Source organism: Chelon labrosus (assembly GCF_963514085.1).
Source record: "Chelon labrosus genome assembly, chromosome: 15".
Classification (NCBI taxonomy): Eukaryota; Metazoa; Chordata; class Actinopteri; order Mugiliformes; family Mugilidae; genus Chelon; species Chelon labrosus.
This window is the reverse complement of record NC_140348.1, coordinates 24,090,570-24,109,233: the sequence shown is the minus strand read 5'-3', so window position 1 is coordinate 24,109,233 and position 18,664 is coordinate 24,090,570. Positions and strand designations below refer to the sequence as shown.

Here is an 18,664-nt window from a genome sequence, read left to right as displayed (position 1 = left end):
AGGTTTAAGATGTCAGGGCTGTGCGTGATTTGGTGTGGAGGGCCATTGTCCCGAGTGGGGTGGAGGAATTAAGACAGCGGTGGAGAAGGCTGCTCCAGGACAGTGACAGACGAAGAGAAGGAGAGAGGGTCCAGAAGAGGTGAGTTTGTGCTTTCTCCACCACAACGGACAAGGACACGGACACGGGCAGGACCAGGAGACGGGGAAATATGAGGTGAGTAGAAATCTCTGCGAGTATAATCTATGCTTGCAACTATAAAAAAGCGTGGAAAGTGTTTTTATTTGCTGGTGAGTTGTTGAATTGACTTAGAACTTGTTTTAAAAGTCCATGGAGTTAATATACTGTGTCATTAAGTACTAATTTTAAATTCACTCATCTTCTTGCCATTAAAGGCTAACGGTTACACTGTAAAAATGTACAATTTAATTTAGTATTGCATGTCAGTAATCTTATGTGCTGTGCAATAAAGTTCTGAACAACAATTTTACATTTTGGGAACCATTCCTAAAGAGCGCTGATGCCAGGGAACGTTTAGCTTAGCTTAGCTTAGCTTAGCTTATTTTAGCATAAAGACATGTAGGGTATACTGCAAGCTCAGCTCTCTCCAAAGATTAAATAATTCTACCTAGCAACATGTCTAAAGCTATTTCTCACAATAAGAGTCACTTAAATCAATTTGTGAAAACCATGATTTGCAGTATGTGTTTGACAGATTGTTTTGTCAAGTGTTGTTATTTCCTAGAATCACAGCAGCCGAACAAAACATGGGAAATCTATCATTTTTTTCCTTGAGGCTATGAGGGTTTGGCATCAGGTTTGAGGGAAGCTGTCCTGCCCATCTCCTGTCCCGTAACTGCAATGCCCTCAGGGAGGCTCGATATGATTTACAGTAGGCGTTCTTTTATTTCTATAAAAGGAGTCTCTCTTTCTACTCATTGTCTGCCCAGAACCTTCTCTGTATCTGCAGATAATAGCGCTGCAAGACCTGAAGGGACCCTTGGCATTTACATGGAAACCCAAGCACAACCAACAGGAGCTTGTTTTTATTATTCTCATAATTCGGCTCAGTGGCAACCTCCCATTTCCCGTTGAAGTACTTTGGAGGCTGAGGGGAAAACCGCTTTGTAACCGAGCGCTACTTGTGTCTTTGAGCCAACATCAGTTCCCACAAAACACATTGGACATGTTCTGGGACGACTGATGAGTTACTGGAATAATTATAGCGGCAAAATTTCAGTTTTAGTTGTCATTTCTTTATCAATCCACTTCCTTCAGCGTTCGTAGCAGATGGTTTCCGACTTGAATCCAACCCATAGATGAAAATAATTCACTCAAGCATGACTGTAGTTCGTCCTTGAATTCACATAAAGTCTGTAGTACACGTTGGATTCATTTAATAAGGCTTGGACACAGTAAAAATCTGTTAGCATCCAAAACTGCTCACACCGTCTAAATCGCAGCACACACCTGAATCAAACAAGAGCGCACACCTGTCTAATCACTGAGAACAGCAGCGTACGTCAACCCATAAAGCTGGCTTGTAGAGTTCAGGTGTTTCACTAAGTTTGCCTTATAAATTAAAATTATTATAAAAACAATCATCAAAGGAACTGTTCACTTAAAACTGGAAACCTTGACATCCTGATGCTTCAACATGGACGAAGCACACTGTAAAATGTTTCAAGTTCACCTGCTGCCTTAAAAATGTGAAAAAACACAACTTGAAGAAAACCTTGGTTTCGACTCAAAAAGTTACAACTAATAATTATTTATTGTTTTAACTTGATGCTATGAACAACTTAATGTAGTTTAATCTCATTTAATCCCACTTAATCGGTCACAGTCATTAACTGAAAATATGATAAGAGGCTGCAAATGAAGAAACAAGCAGTTACACGCAGTTATAATGCATACTTTATAAAAGGTGATGGATATGTTGGTAGGAATACCAAATTTAACCTGATAAAAAATATTTAATGTCACTGCAGCCCTGATTTCTTATTTGGTCGTGGTCTCCAGACTCTATGGGCTGTGGGTAATATGCAGGTAACAATTTGGCAAAACCAATTAATTCAACACAGCAGGTCAATCACACCCCCATTTGTCCCACCGTAAGTAGGAACCAAAAATCACTGTCCGACTAAGCGAGTCACAGATAACTTCTGAAATGTTAAACATGTGAATAAAATGCAGGAACTGATAAAGCATCAGTTATTATTGATTATTGATCTTAACTTGGTATTGTGAGTTTATTTGACAAGACACAATAAGTTTTCGTCAATGGATAATGTAACCATGTAAACTTATGTAAACTTCAGACAGATTCAGCTCACATCTTGCCAGAAATGATTCAAACATTTATTTTATTTAGGCCGTTTAAGAGAGGAGGAAATTAAAATCTGATCAACCAAAAACAGCACCGATGGAATTCATTCCTGGCAGGAAACAGCTTCTAAAAGCATCCATCCATTAACGCTTATGGTGCCAATATTTCTGCTGACGTTGTAGTACTGTGGTTTAATCCTCTTTTGCAGAGCCTTGTTTCAAAGGTATCATCATATTTTAGTTCTGTCTAATTAAAAAATGCAAAAATTGCAGCAGCCTCTAGATTTCCCCGTTTTCAAATAAGAACACCCTTCCTCCTCCTCCTCCACTTTTTTAGACATGAGTTAAATGACAAAACTCACAAGAAGTCAAGACAATGGATTACTTTAGAAGTTTAGAAAACTTATTAAATTGAGTTAAATATCAAAATCTTGTCACAACGATTGGAGTTAAAGAGAAGAAAAACATTCACGTAACTTTAAGGGGCTGTAATGTTTTACAGTGTAGGAGAAGTTAACTTCTAAAAACACTTATGGAGAAAAAAATGGAAGCGGTTGGAAAAACCCCATGACCCATAATGGTTTGCAGATTTCTTTTAAGGTGACGTAGCATTGATTACTCCACATGTTGGGTTTTGGAATTTTTTAAAAATATTCTTTGGGCTTTGCAGGATTGATTTTGTTATATAATTAATACTTTATCAGTTCCTTCATTTTATTCACGCGCTTAACATTTCAGAAGTTATCTGTGACTCGCTTAGTCGGTAGTTTGGTTCCTACGTACGGTGGGACAAATGGGGGTGTGATTGACCTGCTGTGTTGAATTAATTGGTTTTGCCAAATTGTTACCTGCATATTCTGGAGTCTGGAGACCACTACCAAATAAGAAATCAGGGCCGCAGTGACATTAAATATTTATTATTAGATTAAATTTGGCATTCCTACCAACATGCCCTTCACTTTTTATAAAGTATGCGTTATAACTGCATGTTAATCTTATCATATTTTCAGTTAATGACTGTGAGCGATTAAGTGGGATTATATTAGATTAAACTAGCTTTTAATTCTAAGGAATATTGCGCACATTTAGAAATGAGGGAAGAGCAGAATTACAGTAAACGACCTTTTTGGGCGGGCGAGTCATGATCAGAATAAAGGTGTCTCTGTGTTCCACCGCCCATTACAATAGACACACGACCATTGTACGGTGGGATGAAAGTAGGCCGGGGAAACACAAGGTACATAAAAAATAAAAAAATCTGGGAAAGAAGATAACACACACCGTGTAATTAGGTCAAATCAAGGTTTTACTTCTTTTTCTTTTTAAAGAACACAGGCGGATGACATTTCAGACTTCATAATGCTACATAATCCTCCAGGTGCATGTTCCTGTTACACACTCACTTGCCAGATCATTAGGTGAGGTAGTGAAAAGGGTGAATGCATTCTGCTGTAACAGTCCTGCACTAAATCCTCCTTCACGACCGTTATAATGTTCAGTTTATGTTGAGTCAGAAAGGTGGTGTTGTTTTCATTTGCCAAACTGGCAAGTGAGTAAATGGTATATTTTGAAAATGAATTACGCCTGAATCTGTATGTAGCTACGAAGACAAACAAAAACATGCCAAGGATATAGAAAGCCCTCAATGTTTCTGAAAACCTAATTTTATTACCTTCTTTGTCCTCACAGGTCTCCACTCTTGTGGCTGTTGAGTCTATGTGCAGTGGTGAAATACGGCTATGCAGGTATCCAACCTGTGTTGAAGGGTTAACCCGCAAACAGCACGTTCTCCAAACACATCCAGAATAAATCAGCTGAGTGTTCCTTACTTTTTCTCTCCTCCTTGTTCTTTTCAGTTGCTGAGCTGAGGGAATGCATAGCGGCGGGAATCCAATGCCACCCTAACGCCGACTGTCTGAAGGTCAAAAACAACTTCACCTGCGTGTGCACAATGGGATACCAGGGAGATGGTCTGGTGTGCAGTGATATTGATGAATGCCTCAGTGGCCTGCACAGGTGTCACCCTAAGGCCCGCTGCAATAACACCCTAGGCAGTTACAGCTGTTTCTGCGTCACTGGGTACATTGGAGACGGCACCAGCTGCCAGGACATTGACGAGTGCCAAGAAAATAATGGAGGTTGCCATACCGATGCCCTCTGTACAAACACAGAGGGAGGGCGACAGTGCCAGTGTAAAGTTGGCTTCAGAGGTGATGGCTTCCAGTGTACGGATGTTAATGAATGCACAAAACAAGGGACCTGCCACTGGAACGCCACCTGCACCAACAACCCTGGGTCTTATGTTTGCACCTGTAATGCTGGATATAAGGGCAACGGAAACTACTTGTGTCTTGACGTAGATGAATGCTCAGAGACTCCTCGTGTGTGCTCTTCCTCACTCGGCTACAAAGGCTGCAAAAATCTGCCCGGCACCTACCGCTGCACATGCAGCAGTGGGTTTGAAAGTAACGGACAGAACTGCGTGGATATTGACGAATGTGCAACCAATACGTGCAGTCTATACGCAGACTGTGTGAACACCTTGGGGTCGTACCAGTGTACCTGCAAAACGGGGTTTGTGGGAAATGGGCTGACGTGCGCAGATATTGATGAATGCAGTGTAGCCAATGAATGCGACCCCAGCGCTGCTTGTATCAACAGGCTGGGCAGCTACGAGTGCTCCTGTCTGGAAGGTTTTATTGGAGATGGACGACGGTGTGAAGACATTAACGAGTGTGCGAGATCTGACATCTGCCCTTCTACCACCACCTGCGTCAACACTGGCGGGTCGTATTACTGCGACTGTGGCACTGGCTTCTTCTTCAATAACTCCGCGTGCCAAGACATTGATGAGTGTGCGACAGGCCGCTGTAGCCCCTACGCAAATTGCACAAATTCACCTGGTTCCTTCTCTTGTCGGTGCATGCCAGGGTACAGAGGGGATGGTTTCAACTGTGTGGATGTGGACGAGTGCTCACTGACCAAGCAGTGCCACACCAATGCAGTGTGCCTCAACCTTCCCGGCTCATACAACTGCACTTGTCGGAAGGGGTTTTCTGGAGACGGGGTTAACCAGTGCAGTGACGTGAACGAGTGTCTGGTAGATAATGGAGGTTGTAGAAACAAAGCTACTTGCATCAACACTCAGGGTTCCTTCTCTTGCCAGTGTCTGCCAGGTTTTGTTTTGATTAACAAGACTCTCTGCCAAGATATAAATGAGTGCAATGACACACTGAGCAATCCATGTGGAGTGAATGAAGAGTGCAGAAACACTGATGGATCGTATGAGTGCCCCTGCCGCATTGGGTACTACCGCCCCGCCAGCAACATGGGTTGTGTTGATATGAATGAGTGCAGAGACAACCCTTGCCATGTCAACGCCACATGTCTCAACACCATCGGCTCGTATACTTGCACCTGTAAACGAGGCTTTCGGGCAAATGGCACCCAGTGTGTAGATATAGATGAGTGTTCTAGGAAGGAAACATGCCACGCTCAGGCCATATGCACTAACTATATAGGGGACTTCTCCTGCTCTTGCTATCAGGGCTTCACGGGCGACGGCTTCTCCTGTCAGGATGTGGACGAGTGCTCCGTGTCTAACACAACCTGCCCTGCCTTCTCAAAGTGTATCAACTCCCCTGGAGCTCATGTTTGCTCTTGTTTGAACGGTACGATATCCCTCAACGACACCTGTGTGCCGCCCAGTCCGCTGTGTGACCCCGTGTGCCACAGTCGTGGCCTGTGCCACCGTTCGCCTGCTGGATACCAGTGTGTTTGTGACCTGGGCTACGTCGGCGATGGACTGACCTGTTCTGACATAGACGAGTGTCAGAGGGAAAATATTTGTCCGGAAAATGAAACCGAGTGTGTGAATATCCCAGGATCGTATTCGTGTGTCTGCAAACAAGGCTATACTCTCAATGGAACGCAGTGTGTTGGTAAAACATACTTTTTTTTTAATCAATGTACGGAGTCTGATGAAATAGTTCTGTCTATCTTGAAAATGTGAAGTGAATTTGGCCATCTACACCAATCAAAAAGCAGGGGATAAATAATAAATAATAATAATGCATTTTATTTAAAGGCGCCTTTCTTGGCACTCAAGGACACCGTACATACATTCATAAGAGAAGACAGCAGAAGAATAAAATATATATATATAAAAAACAAAAACAAAAAACAAAAAAAAAGTCAGAGCAATTGTCATCAGGTGGAGTAGGCAGTTTTAAACAGATATGTTTTGAGTTGTGATTTGAAAAGGGGAAATGAATCAATATTTCTGAGTTGGGGTGGTAGTGAATTCCAGAGACGGGGAGCAGAGCGGCTGAATGCTCTGCTCCCCATGGTGGTAAGACGGGCAGTAGGGACAGACAGATGTATGGAGGAAGAGGATCGTAGAGAGCGGGAGGGAGTGGGAACATGGAGGAGATCGGACAAATATGGGGGGGTGAGGTTGTGAATGGCCTTGAAAGTAAGCAGGAGAACTTTGAATTGGATGCGAAATTGAACTGGGAGCCAATGAAGCTCTTGAAGGACAGGAGTGATGTGGTGAATGGAGGGGGTTCGAGTTATGATGCGGGCAGCTGAGTTCTGGACTAGTTGAAGTTTATGGAGGGATTTATGTGGAAGGCCAAAGAGGAGAGAGTTGCAATAATCCAGACGGGAAGTGACAAGACTGTGAACAAGGATGGCGGCTGTGTGGGGGGTAAGGGAGGGGCGGAGGCGATTAATGTCACGTAGGTGGAAGTAAGCAGACAGAGTAATGTTATTGATGTGGGATTGAAAGGATAGTGTGCTGTCAAGGATGACACCCAGACTCTTAACCTGGGGGGAGGGTGAAACGGAGGAGTTGTCAATACTAAGAGAAAAGCTGTCGGTTTTGGATAGAGTGGATTCGGTGCCAATGAGGAGGACCTCAGTTTTGTTACTGTTTAATTTAAGGAAGTTTTGGGTGAACCAGGTTTTTATTTCAGAGATGCAATCAGTAAGGGAGGTGGGTGGGAGAGTGGACGAAGGTTTGCTGAAAAGGTAGAGCTGGGTGTCATCTGCATAGCAGTGGAAATGAATATTAAATTTGCGGAAGATATTACCAAGGGGGAGGAGGTAGATGATGAAGAGTAGGGGCCCCAGGACAGAGCCCTGGGGCACACCTGAAGTGACGGAGGAGGGGATGGATTTAAGGGACTTAAGTTGAATGAACTGAGTTCGGCCAGAGAGGTAAGATGTGAACCAGTCTAAAGGAGTGTGGGTGATGCCAATGGAAGACAGTCTGTTGAGGAGGGTGGTATGAGAGATGGTATCAAAGGCTGCACTCAGGTCGAGGAGGATGAGGATGGTGAGGAGTCCAGAATCAGCTGCCATAAGGAGGTCGTTGGTAATTTTGATAAGTGCTGTTTCAGTGCTGTGGAGTGGGCGGAAACCGGACTGGAACTGTTCACACAGGTTATTATGGGATAAGTGAGAATGGAGTTGGGAGGCAACTGTTTTTTCGAGGATTTTGGAGATGAAGGGTAGATTGGATATAGGACGGAAATTGTTGAAGTTAGAGGGGTCTGCACCAGGTTTTTTCAAGATTGGGGTAATGGCAGCAATTTTGAAGGATGTAGGGACAGTTCCAGTGGTGAGAGAGGAGTGGATGATGGCAGAGATGAGAGGGGCAAGGGAGGGGAGGCAGGCTTTAACAAACTGTGTGGGGAGGGGGTCAAGTTGACAGGTGGATGGCTTGGATTTCCGAATAAGTTCAGTGATTTCTGAGAGAGTGGGGAGCTGGAAGGAGGAGAATGAGTGTGTGAATGGGTGAGAGTCATCTGGGATACTAGAGTGAGGAATTGTGTCAAGGTGCTAAAATTGTGTCAAGGTGCTAAAGGATCCTAATAAATACAATGCAAAGGCAATTTTGCAAAGGCAGTAAAAAAATACTATGTCTAACTGTGCTATGGAGAAGTTGCCAAATTCATAATAAAAGGAACTATACTCTCTACTATATAATGACAGGAAACACATCTGTAAAACTGTTCTAATAATGGATTATCCTCTGCTGGGAAGCTCAATTATCTTCCTCCTTTTTCTCCACTACCTCCCTCCCCATCTGTCCTTTACCTTTCTAGATGTGAACGAGTGTGAGACAGGGCTGCAGGAGTGCAGTGAGTTTGCCCAGTGTGTCAACACGAGAGGCAGCCATTCCTGCTTGTGTCTCAGCGGTTTCACGGGTGACGGGAAAAACTGCTCTGGTAAGTATCAGTTCGTCATCACAAGCATCCACTGCACGATTTGGTTCTATTGCGGCCATAAGTGGACTCTCTTTTGAGCCTTCTTTTAGCATCATTTTGGGGCTGTTTCCTTGACACTGTCCCATTTTGGATAAATTATAGACTTTGATGAGTGCCAAGTCCAAAATGGAGGATGCCATCCAGTTGCCAGCTGCACTAACAAGCCTGGGACTTTCGCATGTGCCTGCCCACATGGCATGGAAGGCAATGGCTTTGACTGCCTGGATGTGAATGAATGCGAGAAGAACTCCTCCTTGCCACACAACTGCAGCGCCCAGGCTTTGTGCCTCAACACCAACGGGTCCCACCACTGCCAGTGCCAGGATGGATACCAGGGTGACGGCTTCGTTTGTGATGACGTGGATGAATGTCAGCTGGCCGCAACCTGTCGCACGAACATGACGTGCATCAACATCGCTGGTTCCTACAAATGTTCATGTGTCGTGGGAACGTTGTACAACGAGGGCACATGCGTGAGTGAAGCCACCTGCCTGAATGCTAGCAGCAGCTGCCACCCTCTTGCCAAGTGCCACCAGTACCAGGGTTCCTTCTACTGCCAATGCACTCATGGATATGAAGGAAGTGGAACTGCCTGCACAGATGTGGACGAATGCAAACAGTCACATGGTGAAGTCTGCCCCGCCTTCTCCTATTGCTTCAACACAAATGGCTCCTACATCTGTGACTGTTGGAATGGCTTTCAAGACAATGGGACGCACTGTCAGGACATAGACGAGTGCGCGACGGGGAACTTCACCTGCCCTGACAACAGTACTTGTACTAACCTGGAAGGGAGCTACAACTGCACCTGTGACCCCGGCTTTGCAGGCAACGGCTCCCTATGTTTGGACATCAACGAGTGCTCCCTCGGCCTGCTCCAGTGCGCTAACTTCTCCAGCTGCATAAATACAGTTGGATCGTCCGTTTGCGAGTGCTGGGAAGGTTACCAAGGAAACAGCACTTACTGTGAGGATATCGATGAATGCCTTGACAACTCCACCTGCCCTCCTCACAGCATGTGCATCAACACCATCGGAAGCTACCTGTGTCTTTGCGACCCGGGCTTTTCCAGCATCAGTGATTTATGCGTAGACATCGATGAATGCAGTGACAAAGAGCTGGGGGAGCTTTGTGCCAATGGGACGTGTATGAATGCTGTTGGCTCGTATTACTGTGAATGCGACACTGGATTCTGGGGTAATAGGACAGAGTGTCTGGATGTGGACGAATGTTCAGACTCCCTCAACTCCTCAGTTTGCCAGCCCTACTCCACATGCGTCAACGTCCCCGGGTCTTACCGGTGCCCTTGCAACGAAGGTTTTATTCTGAATGGTACCGAGTGTCAGGATGTAGATGAGTGTCATGACCCAGACGGCGCGCCATGCCCTGAGCACTCATTATGTACCAACACAGTAGGGAACTTCTCCTGTGCCTGCGCCCCTGGCTACAAACACACCAGCTTCGGCTGTGGGGACGTCGATGAATGCGAGAATAGCACTGCCTGCCGCTCTGACCAGGTGTGTGCAAACCTGCCTGGAGCATACAACTGCTCTTGCCCTTTGGGATATCACGAGCAGACGCAGGCATGTGTGGACACTAACGAATGTGAGAATTCACCTTGCCACCCGTTGGCGCGTTGCTGGAACACGCCCGGCTCCTTTTCTTGCCACTGTCCTACGGGCTTTAATGGAAACGGCTCCTGGTGCAATGATGTGGACGAGTGTGTCGCCCTGACCAACCCATGCCACCCTCTTGCTCGCTGTCACAACACCCCAGGGTCATTTGTGTGCGTGTGTTCGCCGGGCTTCATAAGTATCGGGCCGCTGTGTATAGATGCCGATGAATGCCAGCAGAATAATGGCCAGTGTCACTCTGCTGCCACCTGCATCAACCACGTAGGAGGCTTCAAATGCTCGTGTAATCGCGGCTGGAATGCCACCAAAAACAGTGGTCACGGAAAAGGAGGATGTGTGGACCTGGATGAGTGTGTGTCACTCACACCGTGTCCTGGACATTCATCCTGCACCAACCTACTAGGGTCTTATACCTGTTCCTGTCCGAGAAACAGCACAATGTGCACAAACAAGGGTTGGCTATATTTTTGTTATCTATGCCTACCTACATGTGTGTGTGTGTGTGCCTCACTTTACTATGTAGAATTTTATAGTTCCACAGCATTTCACTTTTTATTGTCAAACGTTATAAAGACTCCAGCAACACTTGTAGTTTATGGAACAGCTTTATGAGGCCGACCTAAGATTCGTGGCCAAAACAGCATTTTGAATAAAGTAAAACCCAACAACCAATCGTGTGCATACACTTTAGGGAATTGGGCACCTACAAAGAGTTAGGGTTAGGGTTAGGGTTAACGTTGCTGTCCTTAATGATGCAAATGATCGTCTTTTTGTGCTTCTTTCAACAGAGAGCAACCTGTACCCCTATGGGCCCGAGGCCGGCGATAGACAAGTGAAAATAGATTCACAGGATGGAAACTCCCCATACATCACACCACCGATGGGTTTCCCTTTTCTTGGGAAACTGTACGACAGGGTTTATGTACGTTTCTAACTTATCTACAACTCTGTAGAAAATGTTCTTCTTAAACAGCAGCAAAAACTCTTTAATGTATATGATAAATGGTACAAATTCTGTCAAATAATTATTTTTCTTGTGACCTCCCATTTCCCAGCAAAGTTAAATAAATCTTTCTGTGTTAGGGTTAGGGTTAGGGTTATATAAAAAGCACATTTCAGGTTAAACTTAATTATTAAAGAAGTAATGCACGTAGCCTAACACAACGACACCTGAACATAAATACAGCATGAAATTAAAAATATTTAAGAGTAGCATGAAGCCATGCATGTTTCTATACAGTACAAATAGCATTTAATGACAGACTACGACAGTAAGAACTTTTGATGTGTCTTGTCTTTTCCAGTTTTCCGACAACGGCCTTGTCCAGTTTCAATCTTTCGCTGAGAATGAGCAGTATCTGCTCCCGTCTCCTTTTGCCAGCGGCTTCCCCGACAACATGAACGCGACCCTGCTGGCGGTGTTCTGGGACGACGCCGACCTCACCCATGGGAAAGGGAGGCTGCACTACCAGGTTAGATGTCATCAGAGGTCGCGGCTTGACTGGAGTTAAAATGACTGAAAGACAAAATCCTATTACAACCTAGTCTGTATTTGCAGTCCCGTGCAACCCGTGTTTCCTGTTACTCCTCCTTTTCCTGTGTTTACTCTTTCAGGAATACCATGAGCTGGACGCGTCGGACGTCTACTCCCAGATAGTGTTCAGCCGCACAGTGGATGAAGTGACAAAGTTTGAGGGTTTGAGAAAAAAGCCTGCCTTCACCCCCGCCTGGATCCTCAAGATCACCTGGGACAATGCGATGCCCGTCTCCTACCAGAAGATCAACTTCTCAGAGGTTGATAGTTATGTTTTTTGAAGCAAAAGTTGCCACCAAAATTGATATTACATGCATATTTAAAGCCCAGAAATGCTGTTCACAGATAATATTTTCTATTGCTTTCAATATGCAGGAAAGGGGAAATGATTTTTGAGCTGGCTTGCTTAAAAAGTTCTGCGAAATGTCAGTCCCTGTATCCCCTTATTATCAGCCTTTCTTATACTAACAAATAATGAGTTCAAAATCAATGCATTTGCAAAATATGCTTGTCCTGCATGGTACAATTCACACCTCCAGCATATATAATAAAACACAACATAGTAATAAGAAAGAAAACATGTTTGACTCAGGCTTTACCTGTTCCTGAAACCTCCTTTTCCGTTTCAGAGAAAGGGTGTGATGGAGCAGGATGGGTTACTGACTGTTTGTCCTACTTTACAATAGTATTGTTATGTGCAATGAGAGCCTTTTTAAACCCTCTGCTCAAAGAAACAGGTATATGAAGACGAATTTGTTTCGCTTTGGCGCCACCTTGAGGTTCAAAGCAGAGTGACAGGACTCCTGCCTCCACATGTCCTCATATAAACATAACAGTTTTGCACAGATTGTAAGGTCTTGTTTTTTTATATATATATATTTCTAATATTAAAAGTGGGGAACAATAGAACTAGATTTAATAGTTTCATGTCTTAAGTTTCATGTCCGGTCTTTGTATTGTTCTGATTTGTTATTTTCAGAGTAACACTTTCCAGTGTATCCTGACCACGGATGGAGCACGATCCTTTGCCCTCTTGCGATACGGGGTGATGAGCTGGGGTCCCGGCCAGAGGCAATACCACGACGCCCTCATCGGCTACACTGATGGGAAAATTTCCTTCAAGGAGACCACTGTCCCACCAGAAAACCTTTTCGGGCCCGGGGGCAGATACAGACCTCAGCAGGTGATAGGAACCATGGGCAATTTAGGCCAGCTGGTGTACGATTTGACAGGGCCGTCGGGGTCGGGCGCGGATCCGAAAATCAGGTGCAAGGCGTGGGCGGTGAAGGAGCCTGACCCGGCTGAGTGGATGAAGGTGCTGTCTTCCTGCCCCTGCACCCGCACCCAGGCTCTGGAGGACTTGTCGTTCTTGCAGGATACGACCGATCCGGGTCCGGAGGTGACGAGGTTGAGAGATCAACGGTGGGGGGGCGCGGGAGGACACATCTTCAAGTCACTGTTGCCTAATAAACATGGCTCAGGGAAGAGGTGTGTGTACGAACCGGATGGTCCCCTGCTGGCTGGATACAACGAACGCTACTTCTCAGAACAAAGCATACAGAAACATATTGGTAATATATAGGTTTTTGGATTTGTTTCACTCAGAAATGGGAGTATTTGTTGTGTCTTTCCAATCTCTAATCAGCATTTCATCAAACCTCTCTCTCTCTCTCCAGATGAAGATCTCCTACCGTTCCAGTGGTGTTGCATCGAGTCTCCTCTGTGCAACCTTTATCTCAACAAGAGACCCCTGGACCGTTGCCAAGGTTACAGCTGGGCCAGCTCCGACAGCAGCACCCACTCAAAGGCGGCGACAAAGGGAGTAGGTGAGGGATGCGACAGCAATTTAAAACCAACAGATGTGCACATGCATGCAGCCCAGCTATCTGTAGCTTATAGTCTGTACCGTTGTCCATGTCCGTCTTCGCAGCAATGGTGTACGGCAGCCTCCATTTCATCACGTTCGACGGGACTGAGTACTCCTTCAAGGCCCTGGGGGAGTTTGTGATAGTGCGACTCTCATCCAGCACCGGATCTAATATCTTCACCCTGCAAGGGCAGACTGACAAGCTGCACACAGACGCAAGGGGGATCGCTGAAGTCCCTGTGGTGGTGCGCATGGCTGCATTCCACCAGGGCATTGGCAAGGTCAGAACGAGAGAGAGAGAGAGAGAGAAGAGAGTGTGTACTAAAGGAGCACAATTTTTTAGAAGTTATTTACTTTCTGAAAGTTAGATTAGAAAATGAGTCCCACTCTCATGTTTGTACGTAACTAGGAATGAAACTGGAGCTGCTGGATGAATAGAATAGATTTCAGTCAGAAAAAGCCACAATGACTAACATTAACTCCACATTTTACTTCAGTATTTTTGGAGCACCATATGCATGCAGGCTAAAAATGTTATAATACACCGATCAGGCATAACATTATGACCACTGACAGGAGAAGTGTATAACATCGGCCATCTTGTGACAATTCAATGTTCTGCTGGGAAACCTTTGGACCTGGCATTCATTCGTGTGGATATTATTTAGACATGTAGCACCCACCTAGACCAGACCAGGCACCCCCACCCCATAGCAATGACACTCCTTGATGGCAGCAGCCACCCCCAGCAGGATGCAGCCTGACACAGGAACACACACAAAAACGCTTTGGGAAAAACTAAAAAAAAACATGAAGAACAGCACAAGGTGTTGACCTGGCCTCCAAATTCACGAGATCCCAAACTGATCAAGTATCTGTGGGATGATCCGCAGAGGCCCCTCCCCTCAAAGGCCCCCCCTACTAACAATATTCTGTTGCCGGACACCACAGGACACCTTGTCCATGTCCTTTCTCTCATGAGTCACAACTGTTTTGGAGACCTACACAATATTAGGAAGGTGGTCATAATGTTATGCCTGATAGGTGACAATGTTTTTACCCAGCTCTAATATCCATGTATTATTTTCAGATTGAATGGAAGTGTTCAGAGACAAACAGTGGACTGCAGGTGTTGGTGGATGATGTTGAGGTTCCAGTAACAGTTGGTAAAGATCTCCACACACGTCTGACACAAACTTAAACAGCTGTTTGAGACGGAACCATCCGCCGTCTTAACCCTGTGACAAATCCATCCTTTCAGGTGTCGTGCACCTGGGCGAGAAGGACTTTGCTGTGCGCTGCGTCTCGGTGAATCGCTGCGCTGCAGTGTATGCCAGCGGCCTCCATGTGGCGGTGTGGCGGACGGTAGGCTACAGTCAGCTGACGGCCATGGTGGAGGTGCCGCAGACCTTCTACAACCGCACCGTGGGGCTCATGGGTCTCTGGAGTACCAACAGGTCTGATGACTTCCTTATGTCCGATGGAAAGATCCTCCCCTCGTCCGACCTCAACCCCCCTGCTGAGGAGAGACTGCACTTCTTTGGCATGTCCTGTGAGTGGACAACAGACACACAGAAAAAAGACATTTGGCCAAAAGGGGGCCCCTTGAACAGCTTCGTCCAAAGCTGTTTAATTAATGTAAAAAATTATCTTTAAAGCAAATATCCTGCGTAGTTCCTCAACTTTAATGTTCAGTGATTCCTAGATGCCTTTTTTAATGCCCCATGTTGTTTTACAAACCTTCCCAGGCTATTGCATTCACAGGTCACCATCCACACCCTTATTCCACAAAATGAAGGCGTCCATCCTCTTTAGTATTAAACACCCAGAGAGGGAGAATCAAATACGACTACATCCAGTTTAATGGACGTAATCACACGATGTCTCCTCTGTGTTTGTATTCCTAGGGTCAGTGCCAGGCCCAGAGAGCATGCTGTTCTCTTCGCCTCCACAGGCTCCACTGAGGTCCGTCTCCACCGAGTCCCTGCTGGAGAGCGTCAGTCCCGGCGAGGTGGAGGAGCTGAGGCGAACCTGTAAAAACAGCATGCAGTGCATCCACGACACCCTGGCGTCCGGCAGCTCTGACCTGGGCCAGCAGACTCTGGATGCGGAGGCGCAGTTCCAAAGGCTGGCTCTGATCTACGGTACACCATCTCATGTCTACACTCTTGTGGAAAGGTACATGCGCATTCATCGCTGAGCTTTTACTAATTCGCTGGGGTCCGCTTGTTGTTCGGCAGGGAACATGCCCCCCATAGTGACGGAGCCAATGGTGATCCACGGTGAGGTCAACTCTCGGGTTAACATCCAGATCATCGCTCAGGACGCCAACGGAGACCCCGGCACGTTCTCACTGCTCTTTCCCAGGCCTCCAGAGGCTTCTGTTGGCAGAGGTGAGACACACACACTCAGGCCTCCCTAAGAAGTAGGGCCCACCTCCCTCCATCCCTCCATCCCTCCCTCCCTCGCTGTTACAGATGACGTTACTGTTGACATTAGTTAGTGGGATGGAGACGCTACTGTTGTAGCCAGCAGTGGAGTCCTTCGGCAGATGGGACATTTCAGAGCTGAGTCAGTAGATGGGTCACACACACAGAGAGAGACATGGAATACACAGATCAGCCACAATATTATGACCACTGACAGGAGAAGTAAATAACATTGACCATCTTGTGACAATTCTATCCATGCTGTTCCCCTTTCTTCATGATGTACTTTATATGAGTTCTTGTTGTGCAGGGTTTACAGACTCTCGTCCATTTCCAGGTGACGGCTACCTGACATGGACGCCCCTCAGCACCCAGCCTGTCCAGCTGACCATCAAGGTCAGCGACACACTCACCAGCTCCCTGTTCACCCCGATGCTGCGCGTCTGCAACTGCCTCAACGGAGGAACATGCCAGTATGACAGCATCGTCGAAAACCACCAACAGGGAAAGTTCCAGGTATTTCTTTTTAGCTTTTTCTTCTACTGCAAATGACCTCATCTCATCGGGACACTGACCCTGAACAGGAATAACCACATTTATTTATTTTTTTGTGTGTGTGTGTGTGTGTTAGAAGGATTTCTTACTAAGCCAGCTTATTTTTTGGTACCTCCCAGGTGGTGGGGTGCCTCTGCCCGAAAGGATTCAGCGGGAAGTCCTGCGAGAACACTACAGACATATGTCGAGGCAAACCCTGCTTCCGAGGAGTGCAGTGCCGGCCAAAGTCAGAGCCGGGCCAATTCACCTGTGGAGAGTGTCCTGATAATACCGTCTCTGGAGGAAAAGAGGGATACAAGTGCTTTGAGCATGGTCTGTAGCATGCAAAGATTCTTTATTTGATTAGCCTCTTCTTCCAAACACCCCTCATTCTCGCTTCCTTGTGTGTCATCTCAGACATGTGCAGCCCTCCTTTCCCCTTCCCCTGCCACAAAGATGCGCAGTGTCGCAGCACGAAACAAAACTACACCTGCACGTGTAAGCCTGGCTTTGAGGGCGATGGACGCAACTGCACGGGTACTGAACGCTCACCACAGTATATGCATAGTAACACATTTATCTACAGCGACTGAACCGCACGGTTCTTTGTCTGTCTGTGCCGTAGATACCGACGAGTGCGCCGCGCTCATGGCCTGTGAGAACGCCAAGTACGAGTGTAAGAACAAGCCCGGCTCTTTTGAATGCTTCTGTAGATATCAAAACGACAAGGACACGGAAGGATGCGGTACGTAAACACCTACATATCAAACACTGCTGAGGTTGGTGATGGGGAAGATTCCCACTATTACAGCTCGCAAGTGTTTGTTTAATTAGTAAATGGTAAATGGGAGTAACTGGGGGTTCAGTGTCTTGCTCAAGGACGTGTGTCGGGTTCTGGAAACGTCCCCACATGCCAAGGCAGTTGTGTGATTGTAGAGATAAATAATAATAAAGGTAGTTAGGAGATGTGGGGACTAAAAGAAAATATTGTACATGATCTATATGGTTATATACACCGATCAGGCATAACATTATGACCACCTTGCCTCCAAAAACTCATCAGAGAATGGACATGGGCCTTCTGAGCATGTCCTGTGGTGTCTTTAGTGGGGGGCCTTTGGGTCCTGTGGGTTGAGGGCAGGGGCCTCTGTGGAACATCCCACAGATACTTGATCAGTTTGGGATCTAGTGAATTTGGAGGCCAGGTCAACACCTTGTGCTGTTCTTCATGTTTTTTTTGAGTTGTTCCTAAAGTACGGGATGGCTGCTGCCATCAAGGAGTGTCATTGCTATGGGGTGGGGGGTGCCTGGTCTGGTCTAGGTGGGTGCTACATGTCTAAGTAACATCCACACCAATGAATGCCAGGTCCAAAAGTTTCCCAGCAGAACATTAAATTGTCACAAGATGGTCAAAGTTATTCACTTCTCCTGTCGGTGGTCATACTGTTGTGGCTGATCGGTGTACAGTAACTCTTTTTGTTCATGAAAGCAAAAAATATATAAATTAATCATTCTCTCTTGAACAAAAGAAACTAGACTAGAACTAAAACAGCAGAAACCTCCTCCTTTCAGTCTGAACACTGTGCTGCTCCTCTCTGTACTTACCAGCACGTAACTACCTGAAGGTGCTTGTTAAGTGTCATGAAATGTCACACAATTAATTTGCATGCACGTGAAAACTGTAATTACACTCTGCAGCACATTGTGCATGTTAACTCTGTCACCAGTGTATATTGTAATTACGTTAATGTGTTTCTCTGCAGGTGACTCTCCCAATCCTCCAGGTAAGAGCTCTCTCAAACGTTTCCTTCTGCAGCTTCATCAGCTCCTACATAGCTAACCTCTTCCTATGTGGTTGCCATGGTAAACATGCCCATATATGGCACACATATATAGATCATGAAACATCTGTTGCTGCTGTTCTGTGTCGGCAGGGTTTAACATGTTCAACGTCTCTTTGGGCTGGAAGACCAACAGAGTTGACGGACTCCAGCAGGTGTGTGTCCGTGGAGATATTAGATTAGCAACACGTCACAGAAATAACACGATTTAACTGGTGACTATACTA

General features: G+C 45.9%; 1 protein-coding gene across 1 annotated transcript; it reads left to right on the top strand.

The window, feature by feature from the left end:
- Positions 1-117: 117 nt before the first annotated feature.
- On the top strand, positions 118-18,649 carry LOC311500023 (uncharacterized protein; the record flags this gene model as incomplete). The annotated part of the gene is made up of 21 exons (XM_084561201.1): positions 118-214; positions 4,016-4,071; positions 4,183-6,267; positions 8,437-8,559; positions 8,701-10,686; positions 11,021-11,154; positions 11,537-11,704; positions 11,847-12,026; positions 12,746-13,337; positions 13,443-13,592; positions 13,697-13,914; positions 14,724-14,799; positions 14,895-15,185; positions 15,541-15,777; positions 15,874-16,026; positions 16,400-16,578; positions 16,737-16,929; positions 17,014-17,133; positions 17,222-17,341; positions 18,360-18,380; positions 18,531-18,649. Exons 1-21 carry the CDS (start codon positions 210-212, stop codon positions 18,647-18,649), a joined length of 7,206 nt encoding a protein of 2,401 aa, XP_084417327.1. The 5' UTR covers positions 118-209.
- Between the last annotated feature and the right edge of the window lie 15 nt (positions 18,650-18,664).